This window comes from Chaetura pelagica, unplaced genomic scaffold (genome assembly GCF_000747805.2).
Source record: "Chaetura pelagica isolate M959 unplaced genomic scaffold, ChaPel_1.0 scaffold363, whole genome shotgun sequence".
NCBI lineage: Eukaryota > Metazoa > Chordata > Aves > Apodiformes > Apodidae > Chaetura > Chaetura pelagica.
The window spans coordinates 1703938-1725131 of record NW_009952720.1 but is presented as its reverse complement, the minus strand read 5'-3'; the positions used below and the strand labels follow the sequence as shown (position 1 = coordinate 1725131).

Genomic DNA, 21194 nt, shown 5'->3' with positions numbered 1-21194 from the left:
GAGTCCTAGAAGCATGCTGACCAGGTTGCCTTTCACAGAACCACAGACTCACAGAATCCCAGGGGTTGGAAGGGACCTGGAAAGCTCCCCCAGCCCAGCCCCCCTGCCAGAGCAGGGGCACCCAGAGCACATCACACAGGATGGCCAGGGGGGTTGGAATGTCTCCAGAGAAGGAGACTCCACAGCCTCTCTGGGCAGCCTGGCCCAGGGCTCTGGCACTCTCACACCAAACAAGTTCTTCCTGACATTCACATGGAACCTCCTGGGCTCCAGTTTGCACCCACTGCCCCTTGTCCTGTCACTGGACATCCCTGCACAAAGCCTGGCTCTGCCCTCCTGACACTGCCCTGAACAGATCTGTAACCAGGGATGAGGTGGCCCCTCAGTCTCCTCCAAGCCCAACAGACCCAGCTCCCTCAGCCTTTCCTCAGCAGGGAGATGTTCCCCTCCCTCCAGCATCTCTGTGCCTCTGCCCTGGGCTCTCTCCAGCAGTTCCCTGACCCCCTTTCTAACCCACCCCAGGATCCATTGGCCTTCTTGGCCACAAGGGCACATTGCTGGTCATGCTCATCCCCCTGCCCACCAGGACCCCCAGGGCCCTACCCTGCTCTCCAGCAGCTCAGCCCCCAACCTGTACTGGTCCATGGGGTTCTCCTTCCCCAGATGCAAGACTCTACACTTGCCCTTGTTGAATTTCATCAAGTTTCTCCCTGCCCAACTCTCCAGCCCATCCAGGTCTCTCTGAATGGCAGCACAGCCTTCTGGTGTGTCAGCCACTCCTCCCAGTTCAGTGTCATCAGCAAACTTGCTGAGGGCACAGTCTGTTCCCTCATCCAGGTCATTGATGAAAATATTGAACAGCACTGGTCCCAGTACTGACCCCTGAGGGACCCCATTGGTCACAGACCTCCAACTACATCCTGCCCCATTGACCACAATTCTCTGACTTCTTCCTTTCAACCAGTTCATGATCCACCTCACCACTTGACCATCAAGACCACACTTCCTCAGCTTCTCTACGAGGATGCTGGGGGGAGGCAGTGTCAAATGTTTACTGAAATCAAGATAAACCACATGTACCACTGCCCTACCTACCGAAAGATCTTGTCAGATGGCTGCTCCCCCAGCACCAGGTCGAAGCCACGCTGGAAGATTGTGTATGGCCAAGGCCTGGAAGAGAAACCCAGCAGCATCATATCAGCATCATGTCCCCACCACCCAAAACACTCCCCTCATTTAGATCCCAGCCCAGGTGCAAAGGGGTCCTGGGATGAGTCAGCTCAAGCCAGGACAAGGTGATAAAACAGCCTCGCATCCAAGGGCTGAATTTTGAGGTTCTGAAAATATCAGCTCCTCACCTGAGCCCCAGCCCATCAGCAGGTCAGGGGCACATCACATCCTTCAGTTTGGAGTCCACCACACTCCCACTCCTGCCCAGCAGCTGGGAGCCTCATGCTTCTGCACCCTCGGGTCCCACCTGCTTGGCTCCAGCTTTAGGGATTTGCATCACAACCACTGAAATGCAAAAGAAACCCCACAACCAACCCCAAAAAGCATCTGAACCCCCTCACTGTGAGGCTTTTGCAAGGGAATTTATCAGGTCTGGGCCTTTAGTCCTTATTCCCACCTGATTTCCCTCGGCTTTAGGAGTGGAGGTGAGGGAGCCTCAGCCACCACAGGACATTGTGAAGGGGTCTGGAAGGCAAGTTGGATGTTTGGAGCCCAACAAGAGGCTGGAGAACTGATGGCATCTCCTCCACCCCTGCTGCTCTAGACAGCACAGAGTGACCAGGACTTGGTGGCCAGTGCCCTTCAGTTGAACACCTGCAGGCCCAGCACCTCAGGACATGCATCCTTTGCAGAGCAGCTAAACCCTAAAGCTCCAAATCCCCTTTGTGAGAGCTCAGAGCTAGGCAAGAAAGAGATTTTTCCACCCTGTCACACTGCTACTCTTAAAAGTCAGGGTGAGAGCATCAGGTGCCACCAACAAGCCCAGGGATTTTCTCCTGAGGCAATTACAGCTCCCTTGCTCAAGCCCCTTAATTCCTAATCTGAAGCCATTTCAGCCAAGACAAATAACCAAACAACCAAAAACAAGACACACACAAAATCAATCTTGATTGCAGGATTACAGGGTGCTGTCTCATTTCCTCACTGGGATATTCCACATTCCCAGCCTGCTGATGCATGGGAGTGAGAGATTAAATTCAGCCCACAGATCCGATTGCCCTGAAGGAGGTCAGCTCAGGCTGGAAAGGAATGAGCTCTCCCTGACCCCTGGGAATGCTTTGTGCCCCTGCCTTGGGTTTTATTCTTGGTCCCCAGGAGGGTGCTGGGCAGTGAACAAAAGCAGAGGCAAGGGATTGTTCCCCATCGGCTGGGGTGGAAAAGCAGTTGGGAAGAGTGGTGGAACCAACAGCACAGCTGGGATGTGCTGCACAACAACAGGTCTGGGATGTGCTGCACAACAGGCCTGGGATGGGCAGCCAGGGTTTGGATCTGCCTGGGTTGCATCCACCCAAAGTGCAATTCCAAAATTCGTGTGATGGTGACTTTGAGCCAGGAAAGAGGTTTCCATGCTCTGGGAAGGGACCTTATGGCATCTCCCCACTGTGCCTTATTTTTGCCTTTACTTAGGGCCAAAAAAAGGCTGGTATTTGGGTTGTGTGGTCTTCAGAGCTCATGAAGGCAAAGGGAACTGCTCAGAAGCAGCCCTGCACTGGGTCAGGTTGGATGAAGTGGGCCAGAAATGACAGCTCTTGGCTCCCTGCAAGCCTTGGCACTTGTGGGCATCCAAAACAGCAAAATGGGGGATCATCAAAGCAGCTGAGAACCAGCAAACCCTCCACATGCAGTCAGCAAGTTCCCACAGCCAAAAGCACTGCCAGTACCACCCCAGGATGATCTTCATGCCTTCTCTTTTGCTTTTTCCAGCTGGACCATCAGCTAAGGTTTGCTCCAGATCTGGGCTTGAGTGGAAGTTCTCAACTGAACAAGAGGAAACAGCCTCAAGTTGTGCCAGGGGACCTTTAAATTGGATATCAGGAACAATTTCTTCACCCAAAGTGTTGCTGGGGAGGTCAGAGGGGCTGCAGGTGAGGGGCTTTGCAGAGGCCACCAAGAAGCCACCACATGTGAAATGCCACTGGAGGAGAAGGTAACCAGGTGCTGTGCACTGAAATGGGTGACTTGATGTTGGGTTTCCACCCAGGGAGCAGCACAAGCCTGGCTATGCCAAACCCTGTGACGGCAGCAGCTCCGAGTACACGCTCAGAGCTCCCCTCATCCCAGGAGGTGAAGCCCAGGAAGAAGAGCCCAGAAGCACCAATAACCCTCCTGCAGCCCCACCATGACCACAGTGGGCACCCAGGAAGGCTCAGCACAGCCCGGAAGGGTGGTGAGCAGATGTGACACAAGCTCTGAGCTGCCAACTCCTGCCCAGCTCCTCCCCAGTATCACTTTGCTTTGCAAGAGCTTTTTACCCGGGGCTCCAGCTGCAGGTGCCTCCCCCCTTCCCACCACCTGACATCCCTTCCAACAGCTCTTTATGGAAAATGCTAATGCTGGCACTTTCTCCCTGGATTGCCCATAAATCTGTGAGGAGAATGGGGCAGGAGGAGGAGGAGGAGGGGACGGGTGGGTGGTTGGGTGAAAGGATCTGACAGGAAGAGGAGATTTTTCTCTGGCCGTCCTTCAAGCTGGCAAAGGTGCTCAGCAGGGGGTGGAGAGGGGCAGAGGGGGGAAAAAGAGGGAGAAAAAGTAGTGGGGGGATGGAAAAAAAAAAGAGGAAAAAGAAGACTTGAAGTAGGAACAGTGCTGTCCTTGTCACTGTTCCCCCAGCTCCTCAGTATGTTGGTACAAGCACTAGTGTGGCCAGCAGGACCAGGGCAGAGAACATCCCCCTACGTTTCTACATTTGGCCCTGGTGAGGCCCCACCTCAAATCCTGGGGTCAGTTCTGGGCCCCTCAAGACAAGAAGGACATTAAGGGGCTGCAGCTTTTCCGGAGAAGGGCAACAGAGCCCAAGAAGGGGCTGGAGAGCAAGACTGATGAGCGAGTGGCTGAGGGAACTGGGGGGGTTTGGTCTGGAGAAAAGGAGGCTGAGGGGAGAAGCTCTCACTCTCCACAACTACCTGGCAGGAGGTTGGAGAGATGGGGGTGTTGGTCTCTTCTTCAAAGCAGCAAGTGATAGGACAAGAGGAAATGGGCTCAAGAAATGGGACGTTTAGATGTGATATTAGGAACAATTTCTTCACCCAAAGGGCTGTCAGGCCCTGGCACAGGCTGCCCAGGGCAGGGGTGGAGTCACCACCCCTGGGGGGATTTAAAAGACTGAGGTACACGGGTTAGGGGTGGGCTTGGCAGTGCTGGGTTGGACTTAATGATCTTAAAGGTCTTTTCCAACCGAAACAATTCTAGGATTCTATGGTGGGACAGCAGGAGCTGGTGCACAGACATAGAGGGGGGATAACTATGGGCAGAGGAGACATGGGACAGTGGGGAGGGGGTTGGGTGAGCAGGGCATAGGCTGTGGCATTAATTTGGGTTCTGTGCTGGAATAAACAGCTGTGAGGCTGCTGGGAGGAGGGCTTGGATGGCCTCACTCGCCAGCTGCTAGGATAGAATGACAGTGCCCAGCAAGATGCATTTGCCAAAATACCTTAAACCAGACTTAAACCTCCCTCCATGCCAGGGCAAAGCCCATCACCAGTTGAAAGAGCACGTCGATAAAGCTCCCTTAAATGCAAATCACCTGGAAGCTCATCAGGGCTTCTGGAAAGGGCACCCAAGCAAGAAGAGCACCCGGGGTTGGGGAAGCCACGGGCCATCGCGTGACAGACCTAAGGGCTGAGATGAAGAAGTAAAAATGCAGGTTCCAGTTTATTAACTAAAGGCTGAATGATGTGATTTGACTTTCGGTCGAGTCATACTGTGAAGGAGCTGTAGGGATTTGGTTTGATGAGCAAAGACAAGGCAGGTTGGTTGGATTGCTGGAAACCAAACCCTACCCGGGGAACGTTAGAGCAAGAGCAGAAAAGCCACTAATTAGCAATGCTTATCAAAGGAGGAAGACAGACTGTGAACATGCAAACAGCACCAGCCAGATTTGTTCCAAACAGCTGAAGAACAGCACAGAAGAAAAAAAAAAATAAACAGCTGATCAAAAAGAGCTGATGTTTTGGAAAAAAGGCTGAGGATTTAGGGACGGGATGGGCTGGGTAAGAGCCAGAGGGGAGCGGCGCCGATCTCAGCCTGGCATGGAGCTTCTCTGCCATTGCCCACCAAGCTCAGAGATCAGCTCAACTTCACCAGCAAAATGAGATGCTGCTGAGTGAACAGACACCAAGTCAACCGGAATGACTGCCAATAAAAACGAGGCCATGGCAAGCCCACCTAAGCCAGAGGGTTGAAATTAATTTTCCGATAAAAACGCCAACCTAGGAGAACTGAAGAGGTCACAGCCAGACCAGCCTGTGGCAAAGTTCACCAAGGGGTTTGGCAGAGCCCTCAGGTCCTGCTTCTTTTATTCTTAGGAATAAATTCTTCCCTGTGAGGGTGGTGAGACACTGGAAGAGGTTGCCCAGGGAAGCTGTGGTTGCCCCATTCCTGGCAGTGTTGAAGGGCAGGTTGGATGGGGCTTGGAGCAGCCTGGGCTGGTGGGACGTGTCCCTGCCCATGCAGGGGGGTTGGATTGGATGATCTTCAAGGTTCCTTCCAACACAACCAGCCTGTGATTCAATGAAGAAACCAGAGAAGAGCAATGGGAGGAACAGTGTGAATCCACAGGCCCCTGCTCAGGAGCAACAGAAGAGCAGAGAGGAAGGAAACAAATGCTTCTCCACCTGTGCTTATCCATCTTTACTACCTGCCTCAATGGACAAAGTCATTTGCCTTCTTGCTTTATGGATGCTGGTGGCTCCACCCCACTGCTGGCAGCTCTGACCATGGCACAGACTGGCACCAAGGCCCTGGGTGCCCATGGGTGGCAAGGGACTCTTGCCAACCCACTGTGAGACACTCCTAAACCAAACAAATCCCAAAACAAGCAAGTCTCTGGAATAACCCTCCCATGACCCTGTCCCCATTACTCAGTGGGCACAGAGGAGCCAGGCATACCACTCTCCTGCCAGGATGACCAGGGCAGGCAGCTGCATGCTCTTCCCAGCCCTGGTTCAAAGCCCCCCATGGTGCCATCCTCCCACATGGGGCACAGAGGGGGTCCCACCAGGCCAAGCCTTTAAGGATTTTCTCTTCCCACTGGGATGACAAATTACTTCAGAGAAGCCATCCTGCCAGGCACGGGGATGTCACAGCTCCAGCTGCCACACAACAAGAGGAGGGGAGGAAAAAGGAGGTTGAAGGTACCGGAGTAAGTGGGGCCTCTGGTTTTGGGGGTGTCTGAGCTTTCTGCACACTGCCTCAGTCATTCCTGGATGTTCCCACCTGTATGTCAGAGATCCGTGAGTGTTGCTGAAACGTCAGAAAAATCTCCCTGTGCACTTGCAGGGGTGTAAAGCTGTGGAGCAGGTGGCTACTGCAGCCCAACCTCAGCCCTACTCCAACACCTTTCACACCCCAACTGAAAGCCCCACAAGTGCAGGATGCCAAGGATGCCAACAAGGGGAAGAGGAGCAGCCTCATCTCCAGGGGGGTGTTCACTCTGAAACCTAACGATGGCCTCTTCTACGTCACCTCTGATTATTTCCAAGACTAGAAACCTGCAGATCTGCTGTCAACCTTTTGATTCACCAACTCTTCCACCCACGAGGATTTCCCACAGCCCCAGGATGCTGCTTTTGAAGCCAGGCAGCTCGTGCAAGGCTGGTCCAAACCACAGCAGGTGCACTCACCCCTGGTTTGTTCCCCACTCGTTCCGGATGCAAAGATGCTTGTGCACGGGGTCCTTCATGTAACCTTCGTAGCAGAGACACTCACCTACAGAGACAAGGAGAGGGGACATGGGGGACATGCAACCACACAGGTAGCTCCAACCTCACTCGTGGAGGAAGGCAGGAAAGCATCTTCCCACCAGGCCCACCCCAACCACCAGAAGAGCACCCACCGGTCTCGGGGTCGCACTGGTGCTCGCAGGGGTCGAGGAGGCGCCGGGCACAGAGGTCCAGGGCCCAGGGCCCACTGGAGTTTTGCTGGGAGAAGAGGACGACCTGGGCCGGGTTCAGCCAGTCGCTGGCATCCAGCTGGCTCCCCTCCAGCAGGATGAACCGGCTCCCTGGCGCCGAGAGGGCAGTCAGCCATGGCCACCCCCTGCTGGGCCCTCCATCCCGTCATGGTCCTCTGCATCCCAGGATGACCCTTCCAGCCTCTCTGATGGGTGCCTACGTCCTGTGATGGGGTGCCTCCATCCCCTGGTGGTTACCCTCCATCTCCTGATGGTCCCCTTCATCCTGTGATGGACTCCTTCATCCCTTGCTCATCCCAGGACATCCCTTTAGCCCATGACAGCCCCTTCTGTCTCACAATACAACTCCTCTGGCCCGTGCCCATCCCTTCTGCCATGTGATGGCCTCCTCCAGCCCATACCTGGCTTCTCCATGCTATGACAGCCTCCTCTGTCTCACAATGGCAGCCTCCATCCCACACTTGTCCCCATCATCCCTGCTTCTCCCTCCCACCCTCCCATCCCTGCCCGTCCCCTCCATCCCACATTCATCCCCTCCATCCCACGCCCATCCTGTGTCCCACACCAGTATCCCTCCATCCCACACCAATACCCTCCATCCTGCATCCATCCCCTCTGTCCCATGACAGCCATCTCTGTCCTGCACCTGTCCCCTCTGCCCTGTGTCCATCCCCTTTGTCCCACACCCATTCCCTCTGTCTCACACTGGACCCTCCATCCCGTGCCTATTCCCTCCATCCTGCCCCCATCCCCTTCTTCATTCCCTCCTCCCTCCATCACAGCTCAGAGGGTGGGGTGGGATAGGACCCTAGGACACTCACCATCAGCGATGAGGTGCTCAGGGACATGGAGGGTGATCTTGACAACCAGGGGGCAGTTCATGTGGGAGGAGCAGACCAGGCTGATGACACAGCTCGTCACGCTGATGAGGGTCAGCGTGGTCTTGTTGACTGGGCTCCGGGGGGAACCCACTGCAGAACACAAAAGCACAGTCATACATGAGAGCCAAGGGACCCCAGGAACATCTTGGGGTGCAGCCTCTATCCTGCTCTTCCTGAGCCCCCACAGCTCAGGCTCTCCCACACCCCTGCACCCCGAGACCTTTGCAGCAGCAGGATGTCAAAGCAGAGCACAGACAGTGAAGACAAGAAAGGTAAATCCAATATCCTTTTATATTTACACCTCCCCCCCCAACCATCTTCTTGGCACTTCTCTGGGGTTAGTTTTGCCATGACAATGGCCTCCTGGATGCCTTAAAAAAAGCATCATAGAGCCCTCAGGGCACTGGGCATGCAAGTCTTTGACTTTCCATCTCTCTGCTGATGGAGATGAGTGGAAGAAGCTGGCTGAGGGCTGAGCTATCCCCTGAGCCTGAGCCTGGCCTCCTAGAATTGGCACTGAGGGTGAAAGGAGATGGCTCCCAGGCCCCCAGAAACAAAGTACCATCCAGGAAATGGGGGAGACCAGAGAGAAATATCCTTCCCAAGGGAGGAAACTGCCCAAAGGGATGGTCGCCTTGCCCTGGGACCAAGCTGGTCTCTATCTCCCATTGCATATACAGCTCGTGCATGCACAGTGCCAAGGCAAAGCCACAGCCCAGGAGCTGATGGGGCAGGCTCTGAAGGACAACGCTCATGACTCCACACCAAAGCCCAGCAGGAGCCTCCAGCCACAACCAGAACATATTTCAACCTCTGCTGAGAATCTCCACCTTGAGGAGGTGGCAGTGGGGACCAGCACCTGCCAACGGCAGCCGGGGTCACTATCCCTCTTTTGCTGACGGGAAGCCTCCAAACCTGGTGGCAAACAAAGCCCCCCAGCCCCACCTCTGCACCCACCTCGGCTGCGCCTCCGGCTCCGCGAGGGGTCCGTGTAGAAGGTCAGCTGGGGGTCGGTGTCTGCCTCCGTCCCCGAGTCCCCCTCGGGGTTGAGGAACGCTGAGCCGGCTGCAGGGGACACCCAGCGTGGTCACCGTGGGCTCAGCACCACCTCAAACCCCCAAGCAGCCACGTCCTGCATCACCCCTCACAGGCAGTGGCTTGGAGATGAGCCAGCACGTGCCCAGGAGGGCAGCAGCATCCTGGGTTCTATCAACATGAGCGTGGCCAGCAGCACCAGGGCAGGGACACTCCCCTGTGCTTGGCACCACCTCAAGACAAGAAGGACATGGAGAGGCTGGTGCGTGTCCAGAGAGGGGCAACAGAGCCCGAGAAGGGGCTGGAGAACAAGTCTGATGAGGAGCAGCTGAGGGAGCTGGGGGTGTTTGGTCTGGAGAAAAGGAGGCTGAGGGGAGAAGTTCTTACTCTCCATAACTCCCTGGGAAGAGGGTTGGAGAGATGGGGGTGTTGGTCTCTTCTCCAAAGTAGCAAGTGGTAGGACAAGAGGAAATGGGCTTAAGAAATTGGACGTTCAGATTTGATATTAGGAACCATTTCTTCACCCAGAGGGTTGTCAGGCCCTGGCACAGGCTGCCCAGGGCAGTGGTGAAGCCACCATGCACGGAGGTGTTTAAAAGGGTGAGCCTTGCCTTGAAGAACAGGTGCCCTGCCTAAGACGTGCAGCAAGGCCAGCATCTCCTCCTCTCCCCACCACATGCAGCTCCTTGCCATGGCTCCAATCACCTTGCAACTCATCCCCACGGCCACACTGCTACCACAAACCCTTTCCCATGGCCAACCCCCTCTGCATCTTTGCAACCAACACACCCAAGATCATTTGCATCCTTGCAGACCCTCACCCAGCCCCTCATCTCCACGCTCTGGCCCCTATTTCTCCATTCCATGGGTGGCAGGAAGGTGGGGAAGCCCAGAGCACCCCAACCACCCCTCCCATACCTCGTGCCTTGTTGTTGATGCGCTTGCGCTGGCTGCTGGAGGTGTGGGACAGCAGGGTGGCCTGCTGGTGGTTTGAGTCCACGGGGCTGGTGGCAATGATGTTGTCCTTGTACTTGTTCATCAGGGACAACTTGGCGTTATCGCTCCCTGAGCAGCAAGAATTGGAGGCAACAAAAACACGTTTCAGGGATAAAGATTTTTTAAAAAGGAGGGAGGCGAGAAAGTTCCCCCTGGATCCATCCCTAGGATCTGCATGAGGTGACCCCAGTGCCACCTCAGGAGCTCCTCAAAGCCACAGGCACCTCCACTAAGCCAGGCAAAAGCTGAGCTTTAACATTCAACCTCACTTCTGCACGCCCAGGTCTGTAATGAAAACCCCTGGAGAGCTTTAGGAAGCACCTCGTGGTCTTCCCAAACCACGAAGGCTCTACTTGGGTGGCTCAGTTGGCAACGTGGCCAACAAGCAAACGTGTTACAAGACTCCAAGAATCCCTGCTGGTGATCAGAAGACAGTGTCATGCTGTCTTCTGAATCGTACTGATGGCAAGCATAATCTTGGCACTAAAAACCTCAGCTGAAGAAGACAGCAGAATATAGATATAGATGGGAATTTTGGGGTAGTTTGGTGAGGACACCATTCTGGTTCTCCATCAGCCCATGGGAAACCACAACCCTTCCCATCAAAGCTGCACTGACCCAGCCATACCCCACTCAGCAGGGACTGCTCTCAACCAGCTGCAAGGTCTCCCAGCCACGGAAATCACCCTCCGAGTGCCACCTCCTGGCCTCATGCCCCACAAAAAAAAACCCCAGAGAAATGGGGAAAACGCCGAAGGGAAAACAACACGCACGGAACGACGGGAAGGGACGATGGGAAGGACCCAGCTCAGCCCTGTTCCAGCCCCACCTGGCGTGAGGTCCATGCTGGCCTTCTCATTGCAGCCCTGCAGCGAGTCCAGGGTGCGGGTGACCTGGCTGGTGAAGTCCTCCCCGCCGTTCATGCACTCCCGCTGGAGGTGGTGCCGCAGGTCGGTGATGTCGTACTCGTAGCCGTCCAGGATGGGGGTCTCCCGGATGCTGAGGGTCCCGCTGGAGTTGTGGCCCTGCACGCGGGCGTTGCGCAGGCTCTCCCGCCCGTGGCCCCCGATCAGCACCGAGGGGATGTAGTGGATCTCGTTGGCCGCCTCGGCGCTGGCGCTTTTCTGGGGCTGCGGCACCCGGCGCCGCTTGCACCAGCGCCGGCGGGTGTAGAGGATCATCACCAGGCAGAGGATGGAGAGCAGCAGGGCGATCATCCCTCCCTGCGGGCACAAGGGGGAGGTCACAGTGCCTTCACAGAATCCCAGCAACGGCCCGGTTGGGAAAGACCTTTCAAGACGATCGGGTCCCAAGCAGAACCCGACTCTACCGACCGTCCACCTGACTCTGCCAAGCCCAGAGCTCAAACCAGGTGCACAGAAGAGACCCCAGAGCAGGAGCGTGGACCCAAGGATGGGACCAAGAGACCCACAGCCACCTCCTCCCAGCCCAGCGAGGCTCCCAGCCCAGGTTTGTCCACCCCAGGAGCGATGGAGAGAGGGTGACACGGTGCACCACCATCTACACGGCTCTGAAACACCTCCAGGGATGGTGCCTCAAAAACCTGTTCCACTGTTTAATTTAATTTAACAGGATCCTGGGTTGCACCAAATAAAAAAAAAGCATGGCCAGCCAGTTGAGAGAGGTGATTCTCCCCATCTACTCTGCTCTGCTGAGACCCCACCTGGAGTCCTGTGTCCAGTCCTGGAGTCCCCAACATAAGAAGGGCATAGAACTCCTCAAGCATGACCAGAGGAGAGCCACAAAGATGATCAGAGGGCTGGAGCACCTCCCCTGTGAAGGCAGGCTGAGGGAGTTGGGGTTGTTCAGCCTGGAGCAGAGGAGGCTCCGTGGTGACCTCACAACAACTCCCCAATATCAGAAGGGGCCCTACAAGAAAGCTGGGGTAGGGATTTTTACACAGGTGTGGAGCAAGAGGACAAGGGGCAATGGTCTGAAGCTTAAAGAGGGGAGATTCAGGTTGGACATTAGGAAAAAGTTATTTCCAGTGAGGGTGGTGAGATACTGGAACAGGTTGCCTGGGGAAGCTGTGGCTGCCCCATCCCTGGGGGTCTTCAAGGCCAGGTTGGATGGGGCTTGGAGCAACCTGGTCTAGTGGGAGGTGTCCCTGCCCATGCAGAGGGGATAGAACTAGATGATCTTTAATGTCCCTTCCAACCCAAAGCAGTCTATGATTACCCTTTCAGTGAAGAAGTGTCTTCTAACATCTAATCCAAACCTCCCCTGGGGCACCTTGAGCCCATCTCCTCTTGTTTTATCACTTGTAACTTGGGAGAAGAGACCAACCACCCCTTGCTCCAACCACCTTCCAGGTTGTTGCAGAGCAAGAGGGTCTCCCCTCAGCCCCCTTTTCTCCAGCCCAAACACCCCTAGTTCCCTCAGCCACTCTCCATAAGACTTGCTCTCCAGGGATGCACCGGGGTGGCCAAGGAAAGGGCAATGACAAGAGGGGCCTGGTGGCACCCACAGGAAGGTGGTGGCACAGAGAGCACCAGGCCAAGCTTTGAAGTCACCACTGAGGCATGAAAGAGCAGCGTTTAAAGCAGAGCAAGTTCTGCTTCACTCTGTCACAACCCACCCTTGAAAGCTGAGAGTAAATTTATTCCAGGCAAACGCTCCTACGGGCAACTTCTCCTGACCCATTTCCTACCAGTTTCACTGCTGTCACTCTCAATCGTGGGAGATTTTCCCAGGGTATCTGGCAGAAATTACAGCACAGATTAAAGGAGATCAAGGCTGGAGGCAGCCAGAGGACTGATGTGATGTTTGGAGAATGCTGGAGGGGGTGGAAAAGGAACTGGAAAAGCTCCTGCCCCACAAGAACATGGAACCTGAAACTGCACCCAGCCCTGCCACTGTCCCCAAGGTCACCCTCCTGAGGGTACATTGTCACTGGGTGCAGATAGAAGTGGTGAGATGGAAGACCAAGCTGGCCCTTTGTGCCCAGCATGCCAATAATGATAATAATATCAATAATAATTAAAAAATAATCACCAGAAGAAGAAAAGGAAAGAGAGAAAGAAGAGGATGAAGAAGGAAGGTGTGGAGAAGAAGGATAAAGAGCACATGGAGCCAGCTAAGAGCTCACTGTCCAGCAGCAGCTCTGGTCCCCTCCTCTTTTCTATGCAATAGGTGATCTTGATAAAATAAAATAATGGTAATAGTCTGTTCCATTAGGACAAACCATTAAGGGGATTATTGAATGAGCCACAGGAAAGGCAGCTGGAAAAGGAGCTCTAATGGCCATTAAGGTTTAACCCTATTTCATTCCCAGGATAATGGAGCTGGGCTGCACTTTCCCTGCCCTGCTGCCACACTGAAAATAAAAGAAGAAGAAAAAAAAAGAGAGAAAAAACCAAGAAACTCCAGTGATTAAGGATTCAAACAGTCCAGGGGGGCTGGCTGGCATGTGGCATCTCTCCAGCCAGGAGCATGCAGCTGGGAGGACAGGAAATCTCCTGCCAGGCCTGGCACTGGATTCCTGTCTGGAGTTTTTTAGGGGTAAAGGCTGGGCCTAATTCTCTGTCATGTTCAAATCCCTTTGAGTTACTCTGATCCTTAAGTAATTTGGGCTATCCCCATCCCCCACTGGAGAGGGCCCCCCTGGTCACAGCTCTCCATCACCCCAGGGAAGGGTGCCCCTGCAGATGAGGTGACAAGCAGATGGGAGTAACACACGGACATTCCTGGCTTTCCTTATGGACTTTATATCCCATCTAAACACCAGAGAGCTCTGCCCCTGCTGGGAAACAAGGGAGACTGAGCTAAAGCTCAAGTCTGGTGGACACCTGTTTGTTTAGGACAGGGATGTGGGTTCTCCAAAAAGACCTGTTACTGAATCAAAATGGAATTTATTCTGCCAACTGAGATTTCCAGAGGTTCCAAAGGGACCATCCCTAAGCCTCCTCCACCCCATGTCAGCTGGAGGGGTCAAGGCACCACCTTAGAGCCCCAGTTCCTCTCCATGGGAGCACAAATTTCCCCTTCTGCCTTCATCTTGCCCATCCTGCCACTCCTGGGATATTCTGGGCAGGTGCTGGAGAGCTTCTCACACGGGCTGTGGGCCAAGCACTGCCACAGTGGGCACAGCTCCCTGCTCATGCTTCTCTTCTTGCCAACCAGCCGGGTAAGAGAGAGAGACAAGGCAGAGACAGAGAGCGACAGACAGAGACAGACATCAGGGAAGAAAGAAAAGAAAGAAAAGGAAAAAGGGAAGGGAAGGGAAGGGAAGGGAAGGGAAGGGAAGGGAAGGGCAGGGAAGGGAAGGGAAGGGAAGGGAAGGGCAGGGAAGGGAAGGGAAGGGAAGGGAAGGGCAGGGAAGGGAAGGGAAGGGAAGGGAAGGGCAGGGAAGGGAAGGGAAGGGAAGGGAAGGGCAGGGAAGGGAAGGGAAGGGAAGGGAAGGGCAGGGAAGGGAAGGGAAGGGAAGGGAAGGGCAGGGAAGGGAAGGGAAGGGAAGGGAAGGGCAGGGAAGGGAAGGGAAGGGAAGGGAAGGGCAGGGAAGGGAAGGGAAGGGAAGGGAAGGGCAGGGAAGGGAAGGGAAGGGAAGGGAAGGGCAGGGAAGGGAAGGGAAGGGAAGGGAAGGGCAGGGAAGGGAAGGGAAGGGAAGGGAAGGGCAGGGAAGGGAAGGGAAGGGAAGGGAAGGGCAGGGAAGGGAAGGGAAGGGAAGGGAAGGGCAGGGAAGGGAAGGGAAGGGAAGGGAAGGGAGATCAGCCTTCAAAACTCCACGTTATCATGACTCCTGGCACAAAAATCTACCTTGATTTGTCAGGGTGTAAAGATGCTGCCAAGGCAGAGCTGAGTGATGGGGGGAGAATGGGGAAAGAGAGGATTCAATCTGTATTTGGTACGAGAGCAGTGCATTGCAGACATGCTTCTCATCAGCTGGATGATCAGCCTTGGTTCAGGCCCTCCTGTCTCCATCTATTCAGTAGTGCTCATGAAAACCACCATAGTGGCAGAGCAGGGAGGCCCCTTGAGAGCAGCTGGGAAGGGCCAAAAAAAAAAAAAATAAAGAAGGAAATAATCCTAAATGCTTTTTTTGGGGGGTGGTTTTGCCAATGATTTATTTTATTTTATTTTTCCTCAAGACTAATCAAGTAGAAATGATGGAGGAGAAACCTGCCCTGGGGCTGGAAGAGCTATGGATGCTCTCATTGTGGTAGACACCATGAAACAGCTTGTTTGCAGCACATTGTCTCCAGCTAATTATCTTCCAGCAGCACAAAAATTGTCAGATTCTTCAGATTTTCTCCAACATCCGAAAAAAAACCAACCCAACAAACCCCAGATCCACCTCCAACCTGCAGGTCTCTGCTTCAACCTCCTTTCTCCTTCAACTGGAAGAGGGGAAATTTAGGTGATTCTTCCCTGTGAGGGTGGTGAGAGCCTGGCCCAGGCTGCCCAGGGAAGCTGTGGCTGCCCCATCCCTGGCAGTGTTGAAGGGCAGGTTGGATGGGGCTTGGAGCAGCCTGGGCTGGTGGGAGGTGTCCCTGCCCATGCAGGGGGGTGGGACTGGATGATCTTTAAGGTCCCATCCAAACCAGTCTGGGATTCTACGACTCTACGAAACACACAGTTTCCAAAAGCCCCTGTTATTTTTTGGACTCCCCCATCACATACCATGACAGAGATGTGGAGAATCCTCAGCTCTTCTTCTGCTGACTCAGTCTGGGGTTCATCAGTGGGTTCAAAGCCAGGCAGGTTGGGGGCCCCATCCTGGTGGTGGATGTGGAAGAGCAAGGTGCCGTTCTCCAGCCACTGCTGCCGCCAGCGCACCAGGGGGATGTCATCCGTGTTGCCCGAGATCTCTGCAGGGGCAAGACCAAAACCAGGCACATGGGAAAGGTGGAGGAGGAGAGGGGAGATGGGAGACATCCACCTCTTCCCAAAAAAATTGACCGAGGGACACACACAGCAGGCTCCATCCTCCTGCCAGGATGGTGGTTGCCCCTAAGTGATCCGCGACCTGAAGGGTTAAAGTGGAGTCACATCGTGTTTCTGGGCTAAATCCAGATGTGGATCCCTCTAAAAAATCCAGATGTGGTGCAGGGACATAACACTTCCTGACAGCATCTCAGAGCCTGGCAGCATCCTTCCAGCCCTGAAGTGTTTCACCCACACACTTCATGTTAAACACAGCACCAACTGCAGGGATCACGGGGTGTAGGACAACTTCCCAGCAGCTCTAATGGGATCACTGGGATCATGGCACTAAATTGTTGCAGACAGAAAACACTTCCTAACCTTTGTGGACAGAGAAATATGGACAATGGCACCTGCAGCTCTGGCTGTGATCAAGGTGCATTCACAGACAATCAGTCTCCAGCCATTTTTTATAGCTCCTCACACAGGACTCAGCCCCGAGAAGTGCAGATGTACCTGCACCTTCTGCCCCAAAACCCCGACTTGCCCCTTTAACTTGAGGGTTTGGGGGCAGTGGGACAGATGGCCAGGGCTGGGCTGAGGAGTGATGGCAGCAGAGGACAGCCAAGCAGGAGGAGCAGCTGAGGACAGGGACATGACACGTGCCACGGGACGCTGAACACTGAGTCCAACCACATTCACCTGCCTGACTACAAAATTCCAGAGACAGCTGGTTCCTAGCAGAAGGGAGGGTGACACTGGCACTGCTTTAACCACCACCTCCACTGCAGACCAGGTCACCTTGACCACCATCTCAGACCAGCTCCACCTCAACCACCCCCCTGAGCCTGTCATCAGCCCACTAGTTATTTTTCATGGAAACACAAGCTCCAGCTGCACTTGTTGGAACAACCACAAACCTCAGCAAGATGCAGCTTCCCCCTCCTGCCCCTGTCCCGTGGGGACAATCCAGCTGGACCCCCCCTGCTCCATCCCACTCACAGCCCCCCCATTTTGCTGGCAGTGGGAAAGAGCCCCGCTCGCTTTGCAAATCCTCCTCCTCATTCCTCTCATCTCACCCGGCCTCAAAATGAAACCTGAATTCAATTACAGGGCTGAAAAAAACCCCAACATTTTACATTTACTGTTAATTCATTTCATTAGGGCTGCCTTAAGTGAGCTCGCATGGGGGGGGAGGGGACCTGCTGCATCAGGAACCTTGTCCCAAACTGATTCCATTCCTCAAAAGAAACATCAGCCCCAGCTGCCAACTGGCAGATCATCTCTGCTCAGCACCAAGTTTCTGGTGGCAACCAGCACCCTTGGAGCACCTTGAGCAAAGAGATGCTGAGCTCTCCTGGAAGCCAGAAGCTTCTTTGCCACCAGGAAGCAAAAGCCAGGGGAATTAAAGCACCCAAGAAGCCAGAAGCACTTTTGAAATTCCCTCTAAGCTGAGATGCAGGTTTAGGCACGTGGATCCCCTTTTAAAAAGCAGGTCCTGGGAGGCAGGAGGGTTTGAAGAAGCAGATCCACTCCCTTCCCACCTGCTCTTCATGCATGGGCTGAAAAGGGGAAAACAACTTTTCCTGCCTTCCCAACTCCCCACGGCTTCTCAGCTTCACATGAACTAGTTCATTGGGAAGAAAATCTCCTCCCTGCACCTGCTAACGTGAAATTAGGAGTAATTAAGGCAAGAGCTTTTATGCCAACAGGAACTCAAGGTAGTGACATTTGGGAAAATGTAAATACCAGCGTTGGCTCCATTGTAAAGAGTGAAAATAATAGATACTAAGTATACGACTTTGTGACATTTAGAAAGCTGGAGTTAAAGATGTTTTCCCCCTGATCTGACATATCACTGAAAAAGCAGCACCCTTTGGTGCATTAATATTTGAGGAGGACTCCTTGATGGAAGTTATTTCAGTGATGAATAGATGATAGTAAATTTAAGCCTTGGAAGAGGTTGTCATAATTTCAAATTTACTTAAACAGGCTTATTTTGAAAATGAAAAATACATTTCCAGGAAAAAAAAATAATGGATTCTGGTTTGAAAAGAGCTCCAGAGCCCCAGGGCATGATCCTCTCCTACCAGACATCAAGATGTGACCCTGTGGCTGTGTCACACATCTGTCCCAAGTGCTAGAAACAGAGGAAAACAGAAATCAGCAGGTTCTGACTCCAAAGCAGGAGGTTGTGACTCCTGCATCACACCTCAGGGCAAGGTTGCTTCATTGCCTCTGCTCCTGCTCTGGCTTCTTGAGGGGGTATACCCAGATGAGAGAGCTTCATCCTTGGACCTCCTCATCCTCAAGGGTCTTAGCAATGCTCCAGCTGCCCCATTTTGACTTAAAAATAATAACAATAATAAAATAAATGCTTTCCTGACCTCATTCAGTTCTCCTGAAGTTTGGTTCATGAAAGACCAAGAGAAGACCAGGAGCTGGGCTGAGACCAAGCCCAAGTTTCTCCCTAACACAGCATCTCCTTGCTCTCTCTTCTCCCACTCCAATGCACTTCACTTTGATCTTTGCTTTGTTCTCCAAGCAAGACATCTCATCACCTGGTGGGAGATGCTGCAATGACCCATGTAGCCAACTGAGGGCCATTTACCTGGCTGCTGTTGGGGCTCAGCTCTGTGGTGGGGCTGGACAGTCCCAACCAGCTTGTGCCACGGGGCCAGAAGACCCCAGAAGAGGTGGGAAAGAAAGCAGAAAAGTCCAAAAAGAAAAGAAAAGAAAAGAAAAAAAAAAGAAAAGCAGGGGAGAGAGGATATTTTCAAGTTCAAAGTTTGAAAGATATTGATGGTAGGCCTGGTCCCTGCATGGCTTTCATTAAGGCCTTGGCTATGAAGCCATTAGCACTAGTATTAACTTCTTGCACCTCTGTTAAAAAATAGCCTGCCTGAGTCAGGGGTTAATAACAGCAGGAGACCACTAATTAGGCTGTGCCACGTTTGCCTGGTATCAAACGTGGCCCAGGTCCTTCCTATCTACAGGAGGAGCAGCCTCCAAAGAGCCCAGCTGATGCTTTCAACATAAGGGCCGTGGCTGCTCCCCTCCCAGAGCATCTGCCAGGGGAGGGAGAGGGAAGGTTGTAGAGGAGGAAACTGAGGAGAGGAGAAGAGGAAAGTGTGGATAAAGTTGCTGCAGACGGGTGGATTGACACCTGCTTCTTTCCTATGGATCATCCCAAACGACCCCACCTCCCTGGGGTCCAACACAAAGCAAACCCAGTCGTTCTGGAGGCAACATCTCTGCTTCTTCTGGTTGTGGGAGGCAACGTTTCCTTCACAGCCCAATTCAGCCACTGAATGGACACTGCAACTGAATTCAGCCACTGGTGTGACACTGAAACGGTGGCCCCCGAGCCCAGCACTGACATGGACCCCTCCCCACATCCTCATCCTCCTGCTCTCACCTGCCATGGTGGCAGGAGGGAAAGCACACAAAGAGAGCAGCTCTCCTCAAAAACACACGCCAACATTCGGATGAAAAAAAAACCAACCCCAAACAACAAAGCATAAAGCCAATTTCCCTTTCCATTTGGAAGCATTTGGCACTAACAGAAGTCCCTGATTAGTCAAATGAACTGGGCCATAATGCCAGTCTCCACAGACTCATTTCATACAGCAGCTTTTGATTTGGACTTATGTTTCCTCGTTAACATTTAAACCTGGCTTCTTTTCCACCCAGAACCTGACTGTGTTTTTATTTAAGTTCCCCTTTAAGGCCTCTGCTGTGTGTCTAAACCTCACACACCCTTTAAAAGCCTTTAACTCAGCTAAAGCCAGTCCTGGCCTTGGAGGCTCCTACAAGGGCCTCCAACATCTAAAGTCACTTGGGAGACCTTCCCACCACCAGCCACTCACAGTCTGCACTGGGTCCTCAGGACTTGATTCTCACCAATTCAGATGTCAAAACACGTTTCCTGGTATTTAACTTGTTTTTACTTCCAGGTTTTAGTGACCCATCTTTCATGGGATAATATTCAAGGTTTTATGGGCTCGTTTCATAAAAATCACATTCATCACTGACTATCTAGGTTTTATCTGCATTTTTTTTTATCCCATCTTCAGTCTCGGGTAGGACAACCAGCTCATTTTGTAGGTCATCCTGCCTTTTCAAGACAATCCAGCTTTTCCATACCAGCAAACACAGACCTCACTTGGTCTGTCAGGAACCTGCTGCACCGGCCACCTCGGGCAACATTTCCAAAACACCCACAGTCACAGGAGAGCTTGAAGGATCCAAGAAAAGCCACCTGCTGTACTTGGAGAGCCAAGTTCAGAGGGAACACCCCACCATGACACCTGCACACGTGGGGCTGGTGCAGGTGAAGCTGGTGTAGCAAGGCTGATGTCTAAGCAGGCTTCTCACTGAAACGTAGGGTGCTTTTGCTTTTGGGGAAGGCCATCAAGGAGTTACACTGCAAAGCTGCAGCCTTTCTTCAGCCTTGAAGAAGGGATTTTTGTCCCAAATGTGCCACGGCCCAAATGCTTCCCTTTCTTTCACAACCAACCCCTTCATCACTCACGCAGTGACCTTGTGTGGAGCGAAGGACGCAGGTTCATCATTAATGGCTCTGAGTCGAGTGGGTTTGCTCTGCAGCTGCTGACCTTGCAATGTGATGTGCCCCACTCTTCCCTGCAGACCCAGAGGTGTTCCCAACCCCACCCGTGCAACGTCCTCGATGAGGTGGTTTTTCCACCTCATTTGTCATTTTTGACCAAACACCAGGAAAATAAACCAGTGGCTGATGCAACGAGCAGGCTGGGATGTTTGGTGGTGCTTGGCTTTTCACTCCTGTTCTGTCCATTTGGTCCCATCCACCATAACTGTGAACTCCAGAGATGTGGGACAAACCCACCTTGTGGCCCAACACTCTGGAGACACAGTCACGTGAGAAAAAAAACCAACCCAGATCCACACACAATGGGATCAAAAGCAAAACAAAGAGGGTTTGTGACAACAACATATGAGATGCAAGGTTGATATTTAAACCCCAGAAAGGGCCACATTTCTAGCTGATAGCCTGCCCTGCAGGCTGCCATCCCATCTCTTCCAGAAGGAAGCCCAGGTCTCCATGGAAAGTGCCTAAATGGCAGAGGAGCTCCCAATTAGCTATGGAAAATTACTGCCCTGGCTAAACTGCTTCCCAGCAAATGGATGAGATGGAGGGCACAAATCCCTCAGCCCAGATGGTCCTCACCTACCAGCAATGGAGAAGGACCAGCTGCTGAACTTCACCCACACACCAG

The 21194-nt window shown here is 53.3% G+C and overlaps 1 protein-coding gene across 1 annotated transcript in view; it reads right to left on the bottom strand.

Moving 5' to 3' along the window:
* ASTN1 (astrotactin 1) overlaps positions 1 to 21194 on the bottom strand; it is a 54441-nt gene that overhangs the window by 16213 nt on the left and 17034 nt on the right. Inside the window, exons 3-10 of the mRNA XM_009994677.1 lie at positions 15694 to 15881; positions 10883 to 11276; positions 9976 to 10122; positions 8980 to 9087; positions 7963 to 8112; positions 7064 to 7231; positions 6852 to 6936; positions 1096 to 1170 (exon numbers count right to left, since the gene is read on the bottom strand). Coding sequence (XP_009992979.1) covers positions 1096 to 1170; positions 6852 to 6936; positions 7064 to 7231; positions 7963 to 8112; positions 8980 to 9087; positions 9976 to 10122; positions 10883 to 11276; positions 15694 to 15881 — 1315 coding nt within the window. The remainder of the gene's footprint in view (positions 1 to 1095; positions 1171 to 6851; positions 6937 to 7063; positions 7232 to 7962; positions 8113 to 8979; positions 9088 to 9975; positions 10123 to 10882; positions 11277 to 15693; positions 15882 to 21194) is intronic.